General features: G+C 35.1%; 1 protein-coding gene across 4 annotated transcripts in view; it reads left to right on the top strand.

Annotated features, from left to right (window-relative positions):
- Positions 1-21,942, top strand: part of LOC122628978 (tyrosine-protein phosphatase 10D) — a 35,313-nt gene extending 13,371 nt beyond the window's left edge. Inside the window, exons 2-20 of one of the 4 annotated variants that reach the window (XM_043811924.1) lie at positions 9,653-9,899; positions 10,221-10,496; positions 10,587-10,793; positions 10,971-11,324; positions 11,417-11,589; positions 11,685-12,048; positions 12,132-12,404; positions 12,473-12,781; positions 13,129-13,407; positions 13,736-14,145; positions 14,340-14,717; positions 16,111-16,303; positions 16,704-16,718; positions 16,813-16,981; positions 17,362-17,614; positions 17,796-18,053; positions 18,122-18,506; positions 19,035-19,124; positions 19,839-21,942. In XM_043811924.1, the coding sequence (XP_043667859.1) occupies positions 9,653-9,899; positions 10,221-10,496; positions 10,587-10,793; positions 10,971-11,324; positions 11,417-11,589; positions 11,685-12,048; positions 12,132-12,404; positions 12,473-12,781; positions 13,129-13,407; positions 13,736-14,145; positions 14,340-14,717; positions 16,111-16,303; positions 16,704-16,718; positions 16,813-16,981; positions 17,362-17,614; positions 17,796-18,053; positions 18,122-18,506; positions 19,035-19,096 (4,605 nt within the window). In that variant the 3' untranslated portion in view covers positions 19,097-19,124; positions 19,839-21,942. The remainder of the gene's footprint in view (positions 1-9,652; positions 9,900-10,220; positions 10,497-10,586; positions 10,794-10,970; positions 11,325-11,416; positions 11,590-11,684; positions 12,049-12,131; positions 12,405-12,472; positions 12,782-13,128; positions 13,408-13,735; positions 14,146-14,339; positions 14,718-16,110; positions 16,304-16,703; positions 16,719-16,812; positions 16,982-17,361; positions 17,615-17,795; positions 18,054-18,121; positions 18,507-19,034; positions 19,125-19,838) is intronic. The other 3 variants (XM_043811927.1, XM_043811925.1, XM_043811926.1) reach the window with 3 other exon arrangements.
- Positions 21,943-22,045: the final 103 nt, after the last annotated feature.

Below are 22,045 nucleotides of genomic sequence, written 5' to 3'. Positions count from 1 at the left end.
AACCATGTTATCTCGAGGTAGTTCGTTATGGGTTGAATCGTTTGCGGATAATTGATGCGTAACATTCCATACCATTGTATTTTTACGATTGTTTCAGGTGTCTAATGATGTTAACGAAAATTTTTTCGTCATATTTTTTAGCTTTTGCTCATGTATTTTTATTATAGAATGTGAATCAGATATATATTACAGTTACATATACGATTATGTACTTTCGGTTTGTTGTCAAGTATTTAATGACAGTTTCAGATTAAATCAAATAAAGATTTTGATGAAGTTGGTTAACGTAGAACAATATCGTAAGAAAATTAATTTGCTTTCAAGTACGAATAGATGTTTCTAATTCATTCATACTTTTATTTGATATGGAACAATCAAAAATCTATATAACTTTTCCTTATCTATCTTAATCTATAAATATCGTTAAACCAAACTAACATACGATAGTCCACTTACAATTAGCCTTTTGAAGCATAGAATATACAATTACATGGGTGATTTTAACGCTGCCAGCGCATATCGATCGGTTAACACGCGGCTCCATTTTACTACCTATTGAATCACTCGATTATAGGAACATATTTTGTATCGATGCATTATCTTTCTGAAAGCAATTCGAGGTATGTACATGGAAAGGAGTGAAGAAGAACAAAGGTAGAATCATACAAAATGCAATTAAAGATAAGAATCATTTAACGTAAAATGATGGTAATTTGAATACGTAACGTTTAGATGTACACATATATCTATGCGTGTGTTTGTTAGAGGTATATAGGATCAAAGCCGGACGAATATCCGGTTTCGTCGCGAATTGAACACGTCCGGTATGAACAATTACGAATACTATCGTACGTACGTATGTATCTACAATATACAGTCTCGATGGTGCAGTCTTTCTCTCTTCGAAAGAGAAATATGTAAATAGGCTTTTCTGACGCGCTCCTAATGCAAAATGCGACTCGGCGATTTCTGAAGCAAATTCTTACGAATCTAGAACGAGCGAATAATGTATTCGGAAAGAAGCGTGAGGAAAGGAGGAAACGAATTTCGTGTCATGAAATTTTCACTTGGAATAATGGGACGTTTGTATCGCGTTGCTCGAGTGAAATCTGTTTGATCGTCGATCGGCGATTAGTCTTAAGTAAGTAAATAGCATTGCGTAATTAAATAACATTCGTATCTGTTGCAACTTACTTCGAGTAAAAGTGTTAATATGTAAGTGGCGTGGAATGTAAAACCAGCTTGTTTTCGAGTAAAAGTTGTTTTACACGAGGAACAGCATTAAAATCGGCTCGGGCCGAGAAATTTCATGTTTGGAAAATAGTTGTTTCGAACCGTTGAAACGTTGAAAATATTAAGTCATGCGACATTATTCGACATTAAAACCTAAAAATCCAACGTTAAAATTTATGCTATTACGCTTTCACGCTATTAGGAGTATCGTTGAGTATCTTTTTACACATCGTAGTTTACTTTTTATCGTATCGTACAGTTCAAACTTTCTCTACTTAAATCGAAAGGCATTGTTTCGAGATGTGTCATCGTACGTTCCAATATTTTATGGTAGAATGGTTAAGAAAATAATTACATTTATGATGACGAAACGATAATTCACGGAAAAGCGTGAATTGAATTTCACCCTTTTCAAGGATTGAAGGGTCGAAATCTTGTCGAAGAAGCGTCAACCTTGTCTATATACTTACTATCTACGTGATCGTATTACAAATAAGGTCGATGGTCGTTGAAAAACACAAGGAAGGAGCTCGTTCGAGAAGAGGGAGGGTGGAGGTAAATAAGGTAAAAGAGTAATTGATTTCTTGAGTGCAAGATGTGCTCGCATGCACGCCGTTGGCGGCGGATGACGTGGTGAACAGCTTGGCACGAGTTTTAGTAAGCCAAGCAACAGGTTTTGCTGATGTAAAGAAAATAAAGCACGCGAGTTACTAACTTAGAATCGCGCGAGTAGCCCGTTCGAAAGAAACCTAGCGCAGGTGGTAACCGAGCGTGATTTGAATTTCTCAGAATTTCCGCGTACGATATTCATTGCTAGGTTGTCCAGTTTATCTAGCGAAATTTTAATCACATTCGAATCTTTAATCGAATTTTGTTCGTCATGATCGATTATAATGCGGAAATATAACTGATTTATTTGTTCTTTCTATTACTTCTTTCTATTATCGTAAAACGTTGTGAAAGTTCTGATCTCGTTTACATTTGTTCAATACTCGATTATTTATTTGAATTTTTGATCAAGTTATCAAGCAATTATTCATTTTTAACTAATAAATTATATTTTGATCATTTTTTTCCTTTCTTTTTTCTTTTATAATCAGAGTCAATTATTTATAGGAAGATATTGTATATATTCTGTAAATTTTTTTTCATACAAGCGAAAGACGAAAGACTGCTGAAATTCTTAGCATCAAGAAACAGTAGAAAGTATGTTTTTACTACTTTGAAGTTCGTTGCTTCGTCGATAGCTATCCTTTGCTTTCCTTTTTCAAAGCACTTTTTTCTTCTTACTCTTGTTCTCCCTTGACGTCGTCCCTTTACATTCTGTTTGTCTTTGACAAGTTCGGAATCCCTTCGTTGGATTATTTGTGCCGTATTTTACGAAAGTTCCAGTATGCCCGACACGAAGATTCTCTTCTCTTATTTAGAGATTCGGAACTCGTCCGTAAACCAGACCGCGACAAGTTCGTGTTTGTACCTTCGTTTCTTTCCTTCTCAGTACATCAAGAAACAAAGGAAATTTCTGATTCCCTTCGAGTGTTCGTTGCGTATTCATTTATGCAAAATTTATGGAGAGTTTATTATCATTCCCTATCGATTTATTTTCCCACATTTAGTAAATCCATTACGATCTGTGTAACTTTATATAAAAATTATAGTATTATAAAAAAATGAATTGCTGGTTTGACTTTATATAATCTAATTAGATGAATTTAATTTCTAAGAAAATTTATACATGTTCATATAGGACATGTGAATTATATAGAAAATGTATATAGAGGACACGTGAATACAGGCAAGTGAATTTCTGTTCTAAACAAGTTTATACACACACACACACACACATAGTAATATTATCGATAAGTTAGCGTCATATTGTTTTAAGAGAGTGTCACGCATAAGGGTCGACGCAATTGTCGCTTTAGAACCCATCAAAGGGTATGCTGTAGCTGGCGACTTATTTCTGTTGCCGTATACTAGGTCCGACGCCAATTTGAGTTAATATTGAACGATTCCTTAAGTATATTGGTACTTAAGCACTTCTTAAGTACCAAGGATGTTATGATTTTGAGGTGACGACAAGGAGCCCGATGCTTTGTTGTCGCTCGCCTAGAGATGCATGCACGAGAGCAATAACCAGATATCATCGATGCTTCGTGAAAAGCTAACGAAAGAGATCTAGTTGTGGAATGGGAAAATCCTTAGACTCTGTGGAGAGAGGCACATATTGCAGAACTCGATATGTGATAAAACGTATCATTTTTTGAGAAATATATAGAAATTAAAATCCATATCGCGAAATAAAAAACTATCGATAGAAGTCGACTAGAAGATCTTTCTATAAAATAGAATTCAGATTAAATTAGAATTATTATAAAATAGAAATTAACTTTCTAATTAAAAAAAAACTTATTAAACTCTCTAATTTTTCTATTAAGAGAATCTTGATATTTCAATGGTAATTCTTATTAAGAAGTCATATCAGAAAATCCATTTATAGTACATGCCAATTAACTTGCCAAGAAGCACGCGAGTGAGCGTGTTGTCCACGACATTTTTCCACTTTCGTCATGCCATACATTTTTTCGAATCGATCTCATGACGAGTATATTCACCACTTTTTATACAGTTAAACGTCATATTTTTTTCTCTTTCTGGATTTCTGGAAAACTGCCAGATTCTGATATTAAACGTTGCAACGATAAGTGTCAGCGACACGCACCCGAACTGAGACAGCCTATGACGCAAGTTCGAAGCCCGCAAGCATCTTCCAACATCGAATTTTTCGTCTCGTGCCAAATTTTCTTTAATCTCGTGCTGATGCTTCCAAAGAATCTCGATAGAATTCCTTGATATTCATCGCATCAAACATTATGAGAAATTTTTTTTCGTTCAGTGATGAAAAAAATATGATATCATCAAAATTTAATTTTTTATTATTTGTATTATTAGAGGAATCTTCATAGAATTATAAGAATGAATATTTGTGTTGAAAAATGTTATCATTATTATTAATAGAATGGTCATTTCTATATTTATGATCAAACGAGACTTCTTTATTTTCTTTGGAATTCATGAAATGTTTTTCTATAGGATTATATTACTCGTAATATTCATTGTTATGATCATTCTTGCTTGTTTTCTTCACATTCTATGCGATTTTTGAATTTATTTTCTCGCTTTCGTTCGAATCATATGTCATTCGATGGATGTATACGTTTATTGAAAAGATAAAAAGGATGCTCGGAGCAATGCTCTGTGATTTATGAAGTCGTCATCGATCGAAAAGAGAAAAACAAACGGTGACAAGAAGATTGAAGAAGAGACGTATGCATTCGGAAAGATTAACGTACTTCATACATACACCTTTGTGCGTGAGATGATTTTTATTCGCGTCACGAGAGTTACAAAGTCGACGGTGCATTTTTGATATAACAAGCAACATCGAGGAACTACGAATTGAAAAGCGACAAACTAAAAAAAACGAAGAATGGAACAGAGAGAATCGAGACTATGTAAGACTTAAAAGTAAATTAAAAATAATATTACAAGTTTAAGAATGAATTGTCTTTACGATCATGAATTATAACTTGATTGCGTTTCGGCATAGTTTTTAACACGTTAGGTGTTTAACCGGTTTTGTATAAATTAATATAATCGTTCCATAAATTTTTATAGATTAAAGAACTCATTATTATGTTTTTTATATTAGAGAGACTATTTTTATTAAAAAACATACTTTTAATTTTTTAAAGATCACAAAAGAAATTTTAAGAACATTTTAAATGAGGTATGCAAAATTGAATTTCGTTTACCAGTAACCCTCTTTGTGTTAATTGAAAGTCGTATTGAATGATCTATAATGAGAATACATTACCACGATCGTTTCGAAACTAGATCATGCTTATAGATCGTTACAATAATGGAGCAAATATTTTACCAAATTATCAATCAAGAAAATTGTGACCGTAATTGACAATGTTAGTGATTTGTCTAATGTGATATTAAAATAAATGTTTAATATCATACATCCTTGTAAATCTTATGTAGGACTTTTTAAACATGACCAAGTTTTATCAACATACCTAGCGACACTTTCCACATGTTGAACGTGAACGCGCTTGTGTGCATACTTCAAGAAGAACTGGCTTTGCGAGTTTTGAAGAGCTAAAGAGAAGAGAGTTGTTCGTACAATATATCGAGGAGAAAGAGGGAGAGAGAAAAAGAAGGAGAGAGAGGGAGAAAGACAGAGTAGGAAAGAGAGAGGGAGCTTGGGATAAAAGGAAACGCTCGCGGAGTGCGTGACGGGGGTCAACAGGAAGTAGCATCATCGTCCTCGTCGACGGCTGTGCGATCGAACGACGCGTGCAAAGCAAGGGGAACGTCCCTTCGCTCGTTCAATAAGAAGAGAGAAAAAGAGAGGAGATACGCGTCGAGGCATTCCCGCATTCCAACATACCGCGAGTGCAACTCGATGTAATGACAGTCGTACGAAGAAGAGCCTGCCGGCCAGTCAATGGCAACGAGGTGTAACTCATAATATTTTTAGTACGTATCGACGTGAGCCTTGCAATTCCTTTTGCCCACCAGCGAAAGTTCTTCTTTCATTGTGTGTTAAATGATTCGCATATATCGTTTTCTTGCGATTTCATCTTTTACTAGTTGATGGAATTAGGAAAGATTTATTAATAATCTTAATTAAAATGCAAGTTCATTGGTTAATTTATTTATTTAACAATACGTTCTTCTCTCATCAAAATTTGTAGAAACTCTATAGATTTTAGACAAATTTTAGTATAGTGGTTTTATTATAAATATTACCACGAAATAAAATTAGTGAATCGTTTACTTTCTTTTCTTGTAATGAAATTTAGAGAAGATTAAAATAATGATATGACCATATTAATAAATATTATAAATTTTTAATGTTTCATATTTCTATAAGGGATTGTAGATTTATATTCAAAAAATGTGATAAGATTAAAATATAGCAAGTGTATAAGCGTATAAGTGTATAAGAAACTATTATTGGAATATATTTATCTTCAATTTGTAAGTAGCGAATCTCTTCTTATCATAAAAATGTTCGTAATGTTTCGTTTTTAACAAATATTTCAAAATATTTCATTTAATTATATTTTCAAATATTACCAGCGAAATAATTGTAACCAAAGTCGCGTTATTTTTTTATCCAAGAATGAAAATTTGTTAAAGGAATGTTGAGAATTTTCATTCGTCATGCATTCTAATTACATGTCGTTAACGAAGCTGTACGTTGCTAATGTGCTTTTTAAAATTCGCCCTTTCTGAAAATGTTCATCATATTTCTTTTTTTGTGTAATCGCAGACGCCTTGACCGCGTCTTTTTTTGACTTTGACGTTAGCCATGTTTTAATCATCATTGACGCAAGCAGAAAAAATTTTCTACCACGAATTGAATTTACCAGAGCAAATGGGATTTTTGTATGATTCTCACACATGTACATTTATGTATATACATATATGTACGTATACAGGATGATTCAAAATAATTATTATCATTTTAATTATTAAATATCTTCGAAATAATGGAAATTAAAGAAAACTTGATAATAATGTAATAAAGATATTTTTGTATAGGCTTAAGTATCATTTAAAAATATTTTCCCTTCTCGTAGTTTCGAAAATATCCAAGTTGTAGTAGTTATTATAACATCCTGTATTTATTATATATACAAAGGCATCATATACATGTATATACATATACATAAATTTTTACCCTGCCGTTTTCTATCTTCTCTTTTCTTTTACTTTTCTTTTCCGCTTTTAGTTCACCATCTTCTTCCTCATACCGTCTCTATTCGACCATTCAAACCTTCTTTGTACAATTAGAAGTCCCAGTCGTCGCAAACGACAAAAAGGGTTGTCGGGCAAGGGAGAGGTTAGAACGAAAGAAATTGAGGGAGTGAGAGAGCAAGAGGGAAGAGAGATCAATATGCATTTCTCTCACCAACACGACCGGATGTCGTCGGGAAGGAACATCTGAAAGAGTGGAAAATTCTCTTCTCCTATGTGTCAAAGTATTATTTGAAATTATTCGTCCGTATGAGAAAGGAACAAAAAAGTAGATTTTTCAAAAGAGCAGCCGTTTTCGAAAAAACGTTTTGCTTCCCAGTCAGTATGTTGTCCTCGTCGCGCTTCAATAACGACGTTCATAGAATCAGGGTGGGCCTCGTTTTATGCCTGCTTTGCTACTTCCGGTACGTCGTGTAGCCAGATGTTTAGAATGACTGTGGTTCGTCGGAATACGTATGCATTTTGTATTTCTCGTTTTCCTTCCTGTTCAGTCTGCCAATTGCGCTTGTAAAGTACGATCACTCTCCTCAACTTTCTTTGTATTCATTAACGACGTAGCTTGCCTCAGAAATCATATGTTATCTTCGAGATACGCGCATTGAACTCTGATATCAAAATTAATCGCACGATGCCGAACTGGAATTAGGACTGTTCTTAAACGAATAGAGTCGAGTTATAACAAATGAATATATTTTAGAAATACATTGCTAAATATACAATTACTACTACAGTTTATTTTACAAACGACTTTTAATGTTTTATATAGATTTTTACATATTGAATTGGGAATACTGAATGACGTCGATTAATTATCCGGAAAAACACTCAGAGAAAATTAAAAAAATAGAAAAAGAGAAATACGAGAAGTTTAAGTATAAAAAGGATGAGAAAGAGAATGAGTAATTCTTGATTAATTAGAGTTTTGTCCGGATTGTTAATTTTGAGGTTGTTCAAACAATCTTATGTGCGCTCATTGATACCAAGTGGTCATACTGCAGTAATTAAAAAATAAATATTTCAAGGGTAAGTTTATAAGAAGCACTATAAATTATTTGGTTCAGAAGGCTATCGAAGATATTCCGAAAAATTAAGCATTCAGGGATATATCTAAATATAAATAAGCATTAGCCATGGTCTCTTAGTCGCGTTTGTCTATGGGATCTATGTAGCGAATGTCTAAAGAAATTTCAAGGACAAGCATCTGGTGTTATAGCAAAAAAACCTTTAGTTCAACATTGGATCTATAAGGATGTGCCACATGCGCCCCAACACTTCCCTTTGCGATTGAATTAGGAAAACATTGATAAAAAATAATACAGGATTTGTAGGAGTTTTTGGACTTCATTTATTTTTTATCAATTTTATATACTTCTTGCAACTATTTAAAGAACCATTACTTATACAATATACAATTTATGTAATAAAATGTATCGCTTGGAATATCAGAACTTTAATTAAACGAATATAGCAATGCAAATTTAATTACATTCATATTTTTATACTTTCATAAAAGAATAAAAAATTCTCTCTGATTATTTGACTTATATATAATTCTTGTTACTTGCGGTTTTGTCATAGTATATTTATACGTTTTCGCGATATCTATCGCTACTAATTACATTATTATATCTGTTAGAATAATTTGCTGTTAAAGTGAACTACGATATCTATAAATCTTTTCGTGATTTACGATGAACCATGACGTTAGCAATAAAATTCGAGGAAAAAAAATGTAATTACGTTTGAATTCAATGTTAGATTTGTTAGAATTAAGGAAACTACGAAGAGTATAGTACGATAAATGGACGTACATGCGGAAGAGAGCTCACTATCGACCGACTCGCCATTTGTTACGAGTTTTCGTGGGGGAGAAAGCGAGTCTTCTCAAAGCGCGCCGGGAGGTCACGCCTCTCTCGTTAAAACAAGCAAACGCACGATCTTAGTATAAACGCGTACACAATATTGAGTAAACATTTTTCCGCGAAAAAATGTACTCGAGGGAGATCAATTTTAGAAAAGCAACACTGAAATTGGATTATGATATGTATGATAAGAGAAAAATACTTTCCAAGTGAGATAAGACTTACTCGATCCGTCTTCTCCGCGTGTGATTACATGAAGTTGAACGTTGGTTAGCGAGGTACGTGTTCTTGATGATTTCTAACGGACTTGATGTATATACATTGACTCGTTTCACAAGTCAGGGTTACAATAGCGCTACGATAAAGTCGTGAGAATTGTAGAGCGCGAACGATGATCTTGAAAGACATAAAGCAAATCTTTCTCTTTCTTTCTTTCTTTCTTTTTGTTTCTCGCAAAGACAAGGACTGTAATCCTATGATAATATGTTACAAAATTCTATTGTGTTGCAATGAAATTTTTATTTATCAGGATTTCATTGAAATATTCTATTTGCTTTGTGCATAAGATTTAAAAAATAATTTATTAAAGAATAAGCAATCGATCATCCGTGCTTTTGATTTACTTTATCTACTAGAAATCTAATTAACTGTTTAAATTTTTCACTCCAAAAATAGATACGAAAGACTCATCACATTGACCTTGTGTTCTTTTTTTCCCTTAGGTCTCGTATTCGGCTGATCTAGCGATCGAGATTCCAGGTAATTTGAGTCAAGGCGGTTCTTGGTACCGACTGGATTACAGTCCCGCTGTTGGTTATCCACCGCCAAACACTACTATAGCCGCAACAGACATCGGTGATGTTATCAAATTCAGAGATGGTCTTCCGGGTACAAAATATGAGTTTTGGCTATACTACAGTAACGGCACTCTTCACGATTGGCTCACGTGGGCTGCCTCGATCACGACAGGTATAAAGCGTAAATAACGTTAGTACCTTTCTAAAATTCTTAGAACATAAAGGTATACATATACGAAGTACGAAGACATATTCCTGATATTCAGGCCGTATATATTTCAAACACGATCTGACATGCATTTTAATGAAAACAAGCCGAGCCACGTTCCGTAGAAGTTTTTTCCAAACGTGCATGTTCAATCACGAATATTTTCAACGATTCGAATAAACGTTCGTTAAGCATGATAAATAAAACGTGTTATATTGGAAGGAATACGCATTGATGGATGGGACAGACACGTCATATAATTCATGATAATTGTTCGCGCTTCAGCACCGGATCCACCCTCCAATTTGACCGTATCGGTTCGCAATGGGAAAACCGCGATCGTATATTGGTCACCGCCAGCCCAGGGCAATTATTCTGGTTTCCGCCTGAGGGTACAAAGCTTTAGCGACACCGGAAATCCAAGGACGAGTGTGATACCCGCCGATGCTGTACCCTATACACTTCGTGATCTCACGCCCGGGGCGACATACTCCCTTCAACTCTTCACGGTGCTGGACACCAAAGAGAGCGTGGCCTATACAAGCAGGAACTTTACAACCAGTAACGTTTCACTTTTGTTACTCATCGATTAACGTAGACATTTTAGTGGAGTGTTCGTGATGATTCATTTGATTTGCTTTTTTTCGTTAGAACCAAATACGCCAGGGAAGTTCATTGTATGGTTTAGAAATGAAACTACATTGCTGGTACTCTGGCAGCCACCTTATCCTGCTGGTATTTATACCCACTACAAAGTCAGCATTGATCCCAAGGATGCGATCGAATCGGTCCTTTATGTGGAGAAAGAAGGTGAACCACCTGGACCAGCTCAGGCTGCGTTCAAAGGACTTGTCCCTGGTATGTGTTTATAATTTAAATAAGATTGTGAATTAACTATTCTTATCCTAAAAGCGGGATTATTTTCGTAAAAAGTGAAAGAAACAGCGAACGTATAATTTTTCTGGTTGAAATTGTAAAAGAGTATGAATAATTCATATCGACTGATGCAATCTCTTTTTCTTATTATTCACACAGGTCGAGCTTACAACATTTCGGTGCAAACGGTTTCTGAAGATGAGACATCGACTCCAACAACTGCTCAATATCGCACTGTACCGTTGCGACCTTTGAACGTGACTTTTGACAAGTCTTCAATAACATCTACTTCATTTAGAGTATTCTGGAAACCACCGAATGGAACATCCGAGTTCGACAAGTATCAGATATCTCTTGGCGGTAATCGTAGACTCGCACCTGTTACTAAAAACCGGGATGATGAGAGTAGATTGGAATTTAAGGACTTGGAACCTGGAAAAACATATCAGGTCGTTGTGAAAACGGTCTCTGGTAAGGTCACCAGCTGGCCAGCTAGTGGTGACGTTACTCTCAGTAAGTTTTTTTTTCTTTTCCAATAGATATAACGTATTGTTATTTTATACATTTGTGTTGTAAAAATATTCATATCACCATTTTCTATTCAGAACCATTACCGGTGCGAGATCTTCGAGCAGACGTCGATGAGAGAACAGGTATGGTTGAAGTATCGTGGAATCCAGAAAATAGTAGTACGCAAGATAGTTATAAACTTCAGTATCACGAGGTGGAAACGACTATCGGTGGTGATAGCAACACTTTAACAACTGATAAAACCAGAGTAAGACATTTTTTCTAAAAAAAAGAAAAAAAATGAAAGAGATGATAATTAGAAGAGTCATTTTTTTATATTATCTTTACTTATTTTTATTACAGGTCACGTTGGAAGCTCTGCTGCCAGGTCGAAATTATTCCATAATCATTCAAGCGATTAGTAGTAAAGTTGAATCGAATGAAACAGTACTTTACCAAGTAACACGTCCATCTAGTCCGATAATCGAAGATTTGAAATCGATTGAAAAAGGTTTGAATATATCCTGGAAGAGTGATGTAAACTCCAGGCAAGAAAAGTTCGAGGTGACGCACAACAGAAACGATACCGGCGAAAGTGCGACCACCTTGACCACAGAGTCGCACATTGTTTTAGAAGATCTTTATCCTGGTGCGGGATACGAGGTCAAGGTTTTCGCTATTAGTCATGGCCTCAGGAGCGAGCCGCATGCACACTTTCAAGCAGTCCGTGAGTGAAACTTTGAATATGCAGTATTTATACATGTCCATGAGAAATGAAAACGACGATGTTTAAACTTTTTATTTTTCTAGTGCCTCATCCACCAAAGAATTTGAGCATTGAAAAAGTTACCAGTAACACCGTACTCGTCCATTGGGAGGCACCAACGGATTCAATATTTTCTGAATATTCTATTAGGTATCGTACGGAAGACGAACCAAGATGGGTGAAACTTCCAAGTGTTCGAGAAATTGGCGAAGCGGAAGTCGCCGATATGACACCAGGAGAGAGGTACACGATACAAGTGAATACTGTAAGCTATGGAGTAGAGAGTTTACATCCCTTACAAGTAAATCACACGATCCGTAAGTACATTTACTTGGAATTGACGTACTTTATAACAATCTTCTTATATGTAACGATTATTTCTTAGGACCAAACCCAGTATTGAACATCCATCCGATCGTGGACTCAACGAACGTAACGTTAGAGTGGCCAAGACCCGAAGGTAGAATCGAAACCTATGTGATAAGGTGGTGGCCTGTCGAAAATCCGCAAGATATAAGAGCAAAAAATTTCACGGAAAGTCCCGAAGTTTCTGCTCTTCTCTTCGACGAGAGTATCGTTCATACGGAAAGAGTACTCGTTGGCGATCTGATGCCAGGGATGCAGTATTCCTTCATCGTCTATACCATATCTTATGATCTAGTCAGTGAAATCACCAATTTAACAACGAGAACAAGTGAGTAGTCTCCCAAGGTCAAACGAATGAAATTTGATTTTTGTGTTTTCATTTTGAGTGAGTAAACTATCTTTATTTGACGCAATGCTTAACGAATTCTGTACGTGCATATGTGCTAATAGAATATTATGTGACTCAATTCATTGTTTATTCTTATCTCTTTTTGTCTCTCACGACTAATCTGTAAACAGACGAACCTTATGTTTTTCTTTCACATTTCCTCGCTTACTACGTCGCTTTTGAGATAAAAGAGACAGGACAGTACAGGATGTACGTGCCGATGTTTACTCATAAATAGGCGAATTAAAATTAATCCGGATAAAAGAAAACGACTCTGTCGAATCCAGTGCCGCTGATCCAGTCCGAAGTCGTGGTGGTGGTAGATCGCGATCAACCGGGCTCCTTAACGCTAAGGTACACCCCAACGCCGATTCAATCATCGAAATTCGATCTTTATCGCTTTCGGATCAACGACGAGAACAATACGACTAAGGAGCGTCGTGTAGATGATACTGATACGAAGGTCACCTTTACTGGTCTTACACCCGGTAGGCTTTATCAAGTGACCGTGTGGACTGTCAGTGACAACGTGGAAAGTCGACCGTTGATTAGACAGGATAGACTCTGTAAGTATTTTATAGACATGAAATGGGATCGAAAAAGACGAGTCTTACTTTTCTCGATCAGCGTGTACGTACGATTATATATTTGATTTGTGTTCCTCATTTTTCTTTTAACGTACCGTGAGACAGTACGCTTATAATGCCACATCGGAACGTGGTACCTTCATTTTATCGCGTGTTTACATTCTTGCTTGATAAGCTTAATTTCATTGTTAGCAATGAAGGATAATTGCAAATTCGGTGAACGGTTCGGATCCAAACGACATATCGCATTACGGTATACCTTCGGAATAAATTCGAGAAAACTCAAAAGCGAGGATCTCGTTTTCAGATCCTGAACCGATCACTACGATAAATGCGACCGACGTTAACGATACCAGGATTACGTTGACTTGGGACGTGCCACGAGGGGAATATGACACTTTCGAAGTGCAGTATATAAACACCGAAGACAACTACATCCAAAATTTAACATCTGTTAACACGATAACCATATCCGACTTGAAGCCATATAAAAATTACACGTTCACGTTGGTCGTTCGCTCAGGAACTGAATCATCCTATTTGAGGGTGTCGAATCCGCTTAGTGCCAGTTTCACTACGAGCGAATCTTATCCTGGTAGAGTGGACAAATTCCATCCAACGGATATACAACCTAGTGAGATCAGCTTCGAATGGTACTTGCCAAATGAAGAGCATAATGGTATCATCAGAAAATACAGCATCACTTATGGCTTGGAGGTTAGTCTTTTGAAATAAAATTTTATTTATGATTATTAAATATTCAATGAACATAGACTCTAAAATTGATAGCCATCAATGACTAAATAACAAGACAAACAACATAAAGGAGAAGCACGTGACACCATCTTAGGAATCTCAATGCGTGATCGTTAATCGATCATTACGTTAATTGTTTCTTTGCACTCCCTCAGGGCTCAACGCACACGCAGATGCAAGACTTCAAGCCGATCGAATTCCGTGGTGTCATAAAATCACTCATACCTGGCAAGACGTATCTCTTTCGCATTCAAGCCGAGACTAAGGTCGGTTACGGGCCTGAAGTCGTTTGGAAGCAAAAGATGCCAATAAGGGCACCACCAAAACCGCCTACTCAAGTTGTACCAACCGAAGTCTGTAGAAGCAGTACTACCATACAAATAAGGTTTAGAAAGAATTACTTCAGCGAACAAAATGGTGCTGTAATTTCGTATACTATCATCGTTGCTGAAGATGACAGCAAGAATGCATCTGGTCTTGAAATGCCTAGCTGGAGAGACGTTCAGGCTTATAGCATTTGGCCTCCTTATCAGGTAAATATCACTTTCGATTACATTCTTTTTTTATTGAAAAAAAGAAAAAAAACAGAAAAAGAAAAGAAATGAAGGAGAAAACGAAAATATTCCTTAATTGTTTTTACGGATCGATTACCGAATTGCAATTTTTATTGAAAGCAAAATCGTGCCACTATCACGAGGATAATTTTCCACTGTAACATCTTGGCACGTCGTGATTACGTAAAACAATGCGTTCGACATGATTGGATGACGGTGCGTAATCCTTTTTTGTATATATCTCGATGTAGGAGTTAATAGTCCGTAAAAATTGCTATATCCGGTTCATCATGAGTTTTTTAACGATAGATCATGTAAAGGAATAACGAATTCTTCTTTGATATAAAGTATCACTTTACCAAGTAAACTAATGTCAAACGTATTGACGTTGTTATATTGCGAGATAGCAGATGTGAATAATCAATTCAACGAATTATTCCAAACGGCTCATTAACTTGTAAGATCACGGACGCATCGCATAAACGACTCACTATTACACTTGCATCACGGACAACCATGTAACTTTGAATCTCCTTCGTCTCTAACGCGATATGTGCAATGCTATGCGAAACGATAGAAGTATTCGACAATACGTGACACCGTAGTAGCTATCGGAGCTTCTAATCGAGAACACGCATGAAAGAGATCCTAGGATGGACACTTTGAAGAATCTTATCGTAAATACTAGTAGATTAATCGTTCAGGTGAAGTTTTTTTTGGATAAAATCTCGTTATCCTTCCGTTAAAGACTTTGAACTTTCGAGAGTCCAATAGTCTATCAGTCTGAAGTGATTACGTGACTTGTTCATTCTCAATCTGACGAACGAGGAGATTGAAGTAGCATTTTTTTAACCTGACTATGTATAATTATGAGTAGAAAATTAATATCACGATGTTTATTTACGGATTGAAAAATGAACGAGACAGAACTTTTTATTTTTAATTCAACAAATGATTTTTTGAAATTTTCGTGTTATCCGAAAATAGAGATGGATGGTAATATTTTTATACAATATAATATGAATTAAAAATTATGAATTAATTCATGTAATAAAAATTCCAAGGAAATTATATTTCATATATACGTGAAATCACTTTGAAATTGAAAATAGACTTGACTCGTTTTAATCGTCACATATGCACAAGATGACTCATACACTTGGTGACAATTTAACTTAAATCTTCGTACCTCTAGCAGCTTATTGCCTAATGTCTACATTGTTATGATTTAATTGTTAATGAGATTTGATTAATAGTATAATCATAAATGAATGATATTTGACTTATATCAGTTTGCATATAGGTTATTTAATGATGTAATGATAGTGGATATATCTTTCTTATATATAACGATTCATTTTCATTTTTCTAGGTCATGGAACCTTATTATCCTTTTAAAAATGGATCAGTAGAGGACTTTACGATCGGGTCAGAAAATTGTGACAATAAAATTGGTTATTGCAACGGACCGCTAAAATCTGGTTCAACCTACAGAGTGAAAGTACGAGCTTTTACAGCTCCTGACATGTTTACGGATACCAGCTATAGTTTTCCAATTCAAACAGGTGAGAGCGATCGAGCAAAGAAATATCAAATTATAGCGTTTGTCTATGATAAATACGATATTAAAAATAACTTGAAACCATTGAATTGATGAAAATAAGATTCACATTGATTGCTCTTCATTTATTTATTGTCAATAATCTCGATATTTTCTCTAAATTTGTTATAATAGAGATATTACATATTGAAATAAAGAGAAATTGTACGATCTAATTTATTTCATTAATTTAATAATCGCATTCAAAATATTTATCTTTTATTTTCATCAAATTCGATATTAATGTTGCTCACATCATCGCGTATTTCATTTGTTCATTATTAATATGTGTTACAAAAATGAGCATATTAGTAAAAACATCACTAAATTCATGCCTCGTTATTTCGTGTACATGTCTGTCCAAGGATTGCTGCTGGCAGGTAATTATAGTTGTGTAACTTATGCAAGTCGTTTTCCATGATACGCTTTATACAAGGTAAATTATATTCGGTATTCGCCGTGTTTGTCGAACAGATAAGGATAACACAGCTATCATAGTTGGAGTGACTGTCCCGATTGTTCTTCTACTGTCTTTATTGGGTATCGGCTTGCTCGTGAGGAGAAGACGAAGCCAAGGAAGAAAGACTACCGAGACTAGAGCCACAGATAATCTATCTTTACCAGATAGTGTTATTGAAACGAGGTAAAGTGTTCAGTGCATATCTAAAGATATCTAGAAAGTAAATATTTTCATTTTTATTATGACATAAATGATGAATAGTAATATCGTACATAATTTCTCACTGTCCGATATCAACTGTCATTACTCGTTTTTTCCTCGTTATAGAGAGTTTTTTGTTTATTCATTTTTTTCAATCTTCAATCTTCTTTTTTTTCAAATTTCCAAGTAGACTTTTAATCGTTAATCATTCAAATCAATATAAAAAAAGTATACAAAACAGTTGATGTAGGTTATGTCGATAGAAATGCTTTTTAAACGGTAAAATGTGTATATCATTACATTTATGTAAGCCGACGCAATGATGTGCGATTTTTCTTTTAATTTGGATTATTTCTTTCCAGTCGTCCCATTAAAGTAGAAGATTTTTCCGAACACTATAGAAATATGTCGGCGGATTCAGATTTTCGCTTTTCGGAAGAATTCGAAGAGCTCAAGCACGTTGGAAGGGATCAACCTTGTACCGCTGCTGATTTACCATGCAACAGACCAAAAAATCGTTTTACGAATATATTACCTTACGATCACAGCAGATTCAAATTACAACCGGTAGACGATGAAGAGGGCTCGGATTATATAAATGCTAATTATGTCCCTGTAAGTAAAACAAAAAAATAGAATATTTTTAATTTAATTAGAGATAATAATAGTAATCTTCGATAATAATCAAAGAAATTGTTAATTTTAACACTAAAGCATATTCATATATATGTGATTATTCTGATGAATAACTTAATCATCGTATCGACTTAATACGATTCATTTTACATTGCATCAGGGTCATAACTCACCAAGAGAGTTTATCGTGACGCAAGGTCCTTTACATTCGACGCGCGATGATTTCTGGAGAATGGTGTGGGAGAGTAATAGCAGAGCTATCGTGATGCTCACGCGATGTATCGAGAAGGGTAGAGAGAAGTGCGATCATTATTGGCCCATGGATACCTTGCCGGTTTATTATGGTGATATTTGCGTAACAATATTAAACGAGACGCATTATCCGGACTGGAGTATAACGGAGTTTATGCTATGCAGGGTATTTCGATATTTTTATTTTCTTTTGTATCACGTCAATCATAAAAATCAATCTATCATCTTTATCAGGGGGACGTGAAAAGGATAATTCAACATTTCCATTTCACAACATGGCCAGATTTTGGTGTCCCAAGTCCACCTCAAACCTTAGCAAGATTTGTTCGAGCCTTTCGAGAACGAGTAAGACCAGATCAACGACCAATAGTAGTTCATTGTAGCGCTGGTGTAGGACGTAGTGGTACATTTATCACGTTAGATAGGATACTTCAACAGATCTTGGTATCGAAATACGTTGATATTTTCGGAATCGTTTGGGCTATGAGAAAAGAGAGAGTTTGGATGGTGCAGACTGAGCAACAATACATCTGTATACACCAGTGTCTTCTTGCTGTCTTAGAAGGACAAGACACTACGGGACCACCTCGTGAGATTCATGACAATCAAGGATTCGAAGGTGAGTTTACATCTTCGCTTTGCCTCAGTACTTACAAGTATTATTTCGATTTCTATGTCAGACGTACATCGAGTCGTGTAATTTACGGTGCATGGAAACAGGAGAAGCGATAGAATCTCGACAATGTTTGGGAAACTATCTCAAATTTGTGTTTGTGTTTTACATTTGAAATTCATGATTAATCTTTCGATGATACGATTTTTTTTTTTTTCGTATAATTTGAAAAGGCTTGTAAGGTGTTAGATACAAGGCACGAACACGAATTTTTTTCTTGTCGCCTGATACGAAAATTTGATATAAAAGTTCGTTTAAGCATTTGTCTAATATCGATGAAGTTATAAGATCTTTTTTATAATGGTGGCGGTAAATAAAATAGTGGGTAGTGTGGTAACGGAGATCGGTTTCGAGAGTAGAAGAAAAAAAGGAAAAGAAAGTAGGTGTTTCGCTTTTTGGTAATCAAAATCGTATCGCCTCGTTGTATAGTAACTGACCACACCTTTTGCTACCTTTTATAACATTTGAATCCAGGAAAGAATCGAAGCTCGGTCGAAAACGCTAAGAGTCCTGCCGAGGATGAAAAGGAGAGGTGACCTTCAAACTCCGAATCCTGCGTCGATGGTAATTTCGACCGTCGCTTTTTCTCTCCGTGCACGAACTTGAATGTGTTGCATCTGTTAACGTGATATCATACACATAAATCAACGTATATACAATATATGTGTATATATGGATGTGTATACACCTATATGACGCGCATAGTGATGCATGCAAGATGATCATGACGATAAAACACGACAGAAGGCGGAAGAACTTGGCCGTGGCAAAAGTCCGCTGATCGTTAGAATTTTGCGTAATAGAAAATTCATTGTTTTTATTAATAGGCAAAGAAATGAAAAGTAAAAAAAAAGTAGAAAGAAAAAACTTTTCAACAACGTTGCTGCCGCCTCTGCATTGGTGCGCTGTTCGCCAAAAGATTTGCCTGCCTACGTATTAACAGCTTTAGTGCAAATATCTCTTTATTCTATGCAAACTAAAACTCTCATTTTCAAATAACTATTATGGTTAAGTGTTATGAAAACAAAACAAAAAATGAAGAAATTATGAATAATCTTATTAACTGTGAAACACTCTACCAACACGAGTTGTATATTCGTGTAGAAATAGTAAAAGCATTGTTTTCTTACTCGATTAATGCTGTAGTGATATTCGCTTTTCATCGATGCGCGTTTCATGGAACGCATAATTTCTAATCGAAGCATGATCTCGATACGATGAATTTACAAAAATTTTTGGTAACGATATAATCATTTCTTTCTTTGTATATCTTTGCAGATGACGAAGGAATAGCCGAGTCGGGAATGTGATGATCCGATTATTGGTTATTAAGGATATCGACTTGCGAGCATGGACGTCCTGTTTCTAAAATGTTTTAGTATCTGGCGTACATCTGATTCTTCAGAGTTTTTTGAATCTCGCCGAAGGAAAGATCAGAGAAAAGTCAGAGAAATTTAGGGAAGACGTTTAGGAAAGATAAAAGCAGATAGCAAGTGGAACAGTTTATGAGAGTTTGAAATGAGGAGAAAGAAAGATAGAACAATCAATTTTATAGTTGTATTTGAATCTTTTCACGTTGTCGAATGTTCAGTTACTCATCGACGATAAGTCTATTCTGTCATTCGACTCAATGACTATACTCAATTTCATCCAACCGAAAACTTCCAGTTTAAAGGGAGTTTGATCTCATCGATTTACTCTTATTCCAAAATTTTCGCTCTAATGCTATTATTAAGACAGCCTTGTCGATTTTGAAGACAAGAGGAAAGAATCGAATTTGAAGCTGTCAAATGCATTCATCGAATGACAAAGGAATACAACGCTGTATGATCGTTGTTAAAAAGGAGAATAAGAGAAAGAAGAAATCATAATATATCGTCTACGCGTAGCTGCCATTTTTTGTGCATAGTAATTACCGTACGTGCTCGCGTTGATCCCTTAGATAGATACAGATTTGCATATCATAACAAATTACCAAGTGAACAAATTCAATTGGGTTGTCACGATCGATTCGCTTTCGTTTTAAATGCACGTATGAATATTCAGAAATTTCAAATTATTAACAAAACATTTTGTCCAATTATTTAAAAATTAAATAAGAATTTTTATAATTCAAACATTCTTTTCTAAGATTTCAGATCTACAATGAATTTAATAACGAAACGTTCGAACGTGGATTTGTGACGAGTGCGACGACTCGGAATTAGCTACTTCATCTAGCTGTTATCAAAAATGACAACCATCCGTCCAAGAGCCGTTCTAGACGTGCCAATTAAATGTTAAAAAATTAATTAAATGAAAAAAGAAGTAAAAGATGTGGACGAAGCGGGAAAAAATGTGAAGATACCGTTTTTTGAATCATTACTCTCAAGTTAGGCCAAACAAGTTAGTGGGAACAAGAAACTCGCATCTTCGTAGAAGCCATATCACTTTTTCATGGATAAATCACTAACCGATAACGTGTCTTTCTGATTATCAAACTATTTCAGACGAATATCTTGTGAAACGTTTAATATATTGCTTTCAGTATTTAAGTTCGGTTCTTTATTGCGATTAAAGAAGGTACGAGAGAGTACTTAACTTTTCGTAAAACGATGAAAGCGAGAGAGGGGGAGAGAGAGAGAGAAAGAAAGAATGAAAGTGAGAAAGCAACATTCGAAACGATAAACAACGAGGTCCAATCGAAACATTTTTTTGTGGTATTTTTCCGATTAGATAGAAAAAATGGAGTTTTCAAAAGCGAGAAAATTTTGGAGTAGAAGGGACATCGCGTATTTTTGGAAAACTTTTATTACGTAATAGCAAATTGCATGAAAAATTTTTTTACGTTCAATACGAATCAAGAATGTTCAAAAGCCGGAAAAATCAACGAATCACCGTAAGAACGAAATCATTTAGACTTGGCAGATACATTTTGCACAAGTCTATCAAAAAAAGAAAAACAAAAGAAAAATAAAACGAAAAATGAAATGAGACAAAAAAACTAAAAAGGAAAAGGGAGAAAATATGTGGAGTGATACTGTTTTCTGTAATAAAAGCGCTAACTTTTATGTACGCGTATGTATATGTATATGCAATCAATAATCGTACTTGTTGATATTTTTTAAAGGTAAAAATGAAAAGAAAAGGAGGAAACGAATCTCGCTAATTCGTAGTTTCTACCGCAGTGTTCTTAGGTGCAAATAATCTAATCTAAGATGCCCTTCCCTCTTTACAGTATCCTTCCTTATGTTTAATTTTTCTATCTTCGGGTAATCGGGCCATTGTAAATAATTATAAATATATGAATGTATATGTATACAAATGTTTCCTCGGATGGATGCAAGGATAATGCCTTTTTTTTTACTTTTCTAATATCACAAAATATAGTCTTCATTTGTAATTTATTACTTTACGATTTATAAAAAACATCACACCTATCGTCAATTAACCTTCTAAGATTTCTAATTCTTTTATTAAAAGAAACGAAATAATCGATATTCTTG

Source organism: Vespula pensylvanica, chromosome 4, assembly GCF_014466175.1.
Source record: "Vespula pensylvanica isolate Volc-1 chromosome 4, ASM1446617v1, whole genome shotgun sequence".
NCBI lineage: Eukaryota > Metazoa > Arthropoda > Insecta > Hymenoptera > Vespidae > Vespula > Vespula pensylvanica.
The sequence above is the reverse complement of the archived record's forward strand: the minus strand, read 5'-3'. Positions and strand labels throughout refer to the sequence as shown.